The 2,122-nt window shown below is 72.0% G+C and overlaps 1 protein-coding gene across 1 annotated transcript in view; it reads left to right on the forward strand.

The window, feature by feature from the left end:
* The first annotated feature begins 509 nt into the window (after positions 1-509).
* ANKRD65 (ankyrin repeat domain 65) overlaps positions 510-2,122 on the forward strand; it is a 4,550-nt gene continuing 2,937 nt past the window's right edge. The window contains exons 1-3 of the mRNA XM_012734538.1: positions 510-666; positions 1,108-1,178; positions 1,609-1,829. Coding sequence (XP_012589992.1) covers positions 1,609-1,829 — 221 coding nt within the window. The 5' untranslated portion in view covers positions 510-666; positions 1,108-1,178. The remainder of the gene's footprint in view (positions 667-1,107; positions 1,179-1,608; positions 1,830-2,122) is intronic.

Here is a 2,122-nt window from a genome sequence, read left to right on the forward strand (position 1 = left end):
GGCCCCGCCCTTCTGGGGCCTCATCTCACAGGCCGAGACTGACAGCTGCCAGCCCCAGGCGGCCCCGGCCCCAGCCGGTCCTGGCCGCTGTGCAGTGAGACGGAGCTGCACAGACCCACGCTGCGGGGCCCACGGGGCAGCCGCTGTCACTGGTGTCTCTTGTGCCGCAAAGTAAGGAGTCCTGAAGCCGTGGGGCACCCACCCCAAAGGCTCAGCCTGTCCCCAGATGTCACCACGTGCTCCAGCACCTCTGCGGGTGCCCCTTGACGCTCAGCACCTCAACCCCAGACCTGGTCACCGCAGGCAGGTCCTCGGTGCCTGCGCCACGCCCGCGGTCGGCGTCCCCCCTTGAGCCCAGCGACTCTCTTCAGACACGGGGGACCCTTGCCGCTCCCACGCCGGGTCTCGGGCTGGCCCAGATCTTGCACTGGGGCCAAAGGGTCCTTGCCCCGGCCGGTGTCCCCTGCCCCTGGCACTGCCCTGGGGTCCGGCGGCAGTGGGTGGGCAGCTCCCTGACTCTGATGGAGCCTGTCACTGTGGGGCAGGGCTCAGGGAGTGGGCACAGCTGCTGCGGCTCGTGTCGGGGGCCGCAGCTGACCGGAGGCGCTGACCGGAGGGGCCTGCGAGCGCCTGGGGCAGAGACCACTCATCGGAGAGAGCACGCAGGTGCCTCGGGCAGTGGCCAGTCCGAGGGAGGCCAGGGCGGGGGCCCCGCTGCTCCAGAAGGGGCCCCTCTGGGACGTGTGCCTCCGCCCCTCCCTGGCGCTGGATGCGGCAGCACCCAGAGGGCGCTCGGGAGGTGGCACGGCCGGCAGGGTCCTCGGGCCCCTCAGCCCTAGGAGCCTGGGCACTGCTGTGCCCACATGGTCCCCAGTGTGCTGCTGTCACCACGGGGGGTGGCCGTGGCTGGCGGGGCGGGGGTCGCTGGCCCAGGCAGTGCCCAGGGCTAGTTGGGTGCCGCACCGGGGCGGCTCCTGCGGCCCCACGGGGCGGGGAGATGCCATCTTGGGAGAGTTTCGTTGAGGATCCTAAACGCGGGACTCGGCTTTGGGGGAGGGAACAGCCGCTTGAGGCCTCAGTGACGCTTTGTTTTCCCGGCTTGGTCAGTGAACCCCGTTACTGCTGTTGGCTGAGCTGAGTGTGCAGGTGAAGACCCGACACAGTGACCGGCACACCAGGTGGGCACCACCCTTGGACAGGCTTAGTGTCCCTGGCTGCCCGTTAAGTCTCAGCTGGCGGCTGGGAGGGGCCGCGGAGGCCCCATGGGCTGCCGGCCGCCTCCACCTCGCCCGGTGTCCAGGTGTGGCCTGCAGGTGTCCAGGTGTGGCCTGCGCTGCTGAGGCTCCACCTAGGTTGCTGGGTAAACAGTGGCCCGGCCACCGCCCACCCAGGCCGTGGAGGCCGCAGGAGCTGCCCGGCCTCCTGGCCCCCAGCCACAGTCCGGCCCCTGGCCCTCGCCAGGACACCCGGGTGCTCGCCCCACTCCCACTCGGACCGAGGGCCCTGCCAGAGGACAGAGTCGGGGTCGAGCCTGGCGTGGAGCTGAGTGGGGGCGGGCTGGGACTGGCCTGGGGCCCCTGGGCCCACACAGGACTCTGTTCTTCTCAGATGGACGCCAGGAGTCCAGAGCCCGGCACACAGGACCCACCAGACCCAGGGGAAGAGCTGGAGCTGCGCTGGGTGGAGCTGGGCTCAGAGGGGGCCCAGGGAGCTGGCTCAGAGGGGCCCAGCACCCCCCGGGCCGGGGGGTGCCTGCTGCGGGCAGTGCAGACCGGTGGCCTGGGCCTGGTGACCCAGCTGCTGCGCCAGGGAGCCAGCGTGGAGGAGAGGTGAGGCGGAGGCCCGCCGCCCAGGGAGGAGGGGCCGTTGGCTGGGCCCTGGGGGGCAGGGCTGGGGTCCCTTTCCTCTGGCCTGCCAGGGCCCCTTCTTTGATTTGGGCAGGGCCTGGGCCCTGGGGTGGCAATGCCCGCCCTGGGGGAGGATGGCGCCGGCTGGTCCCTGGCGGCAGGCTCTGGCCAGGGCTCAGCGGTGCCCCGCCGGCAGGGACTGTGCAGGCCGGACCCCGCTCCACCTGGCGGTGCTGCGCGGACATCTGCCCCTGGTGCGGCTGCCGCTGCGGCGC

This window comes from Condylura cristata, unplaced genomic scaffold, assembly GCF_000260355.1.
Source record: "Condylura cristata isolate star-nosed mole 26May11 unplaced genomic scaffold, ConCri1.0 scaffold00058, whole genome shotgun sequence".
NCBI lineage: Eukaryota > Metazoa > Chordata > Mammalia > Eulipotyphla > Talpidae > Condylura > Condylura cristata.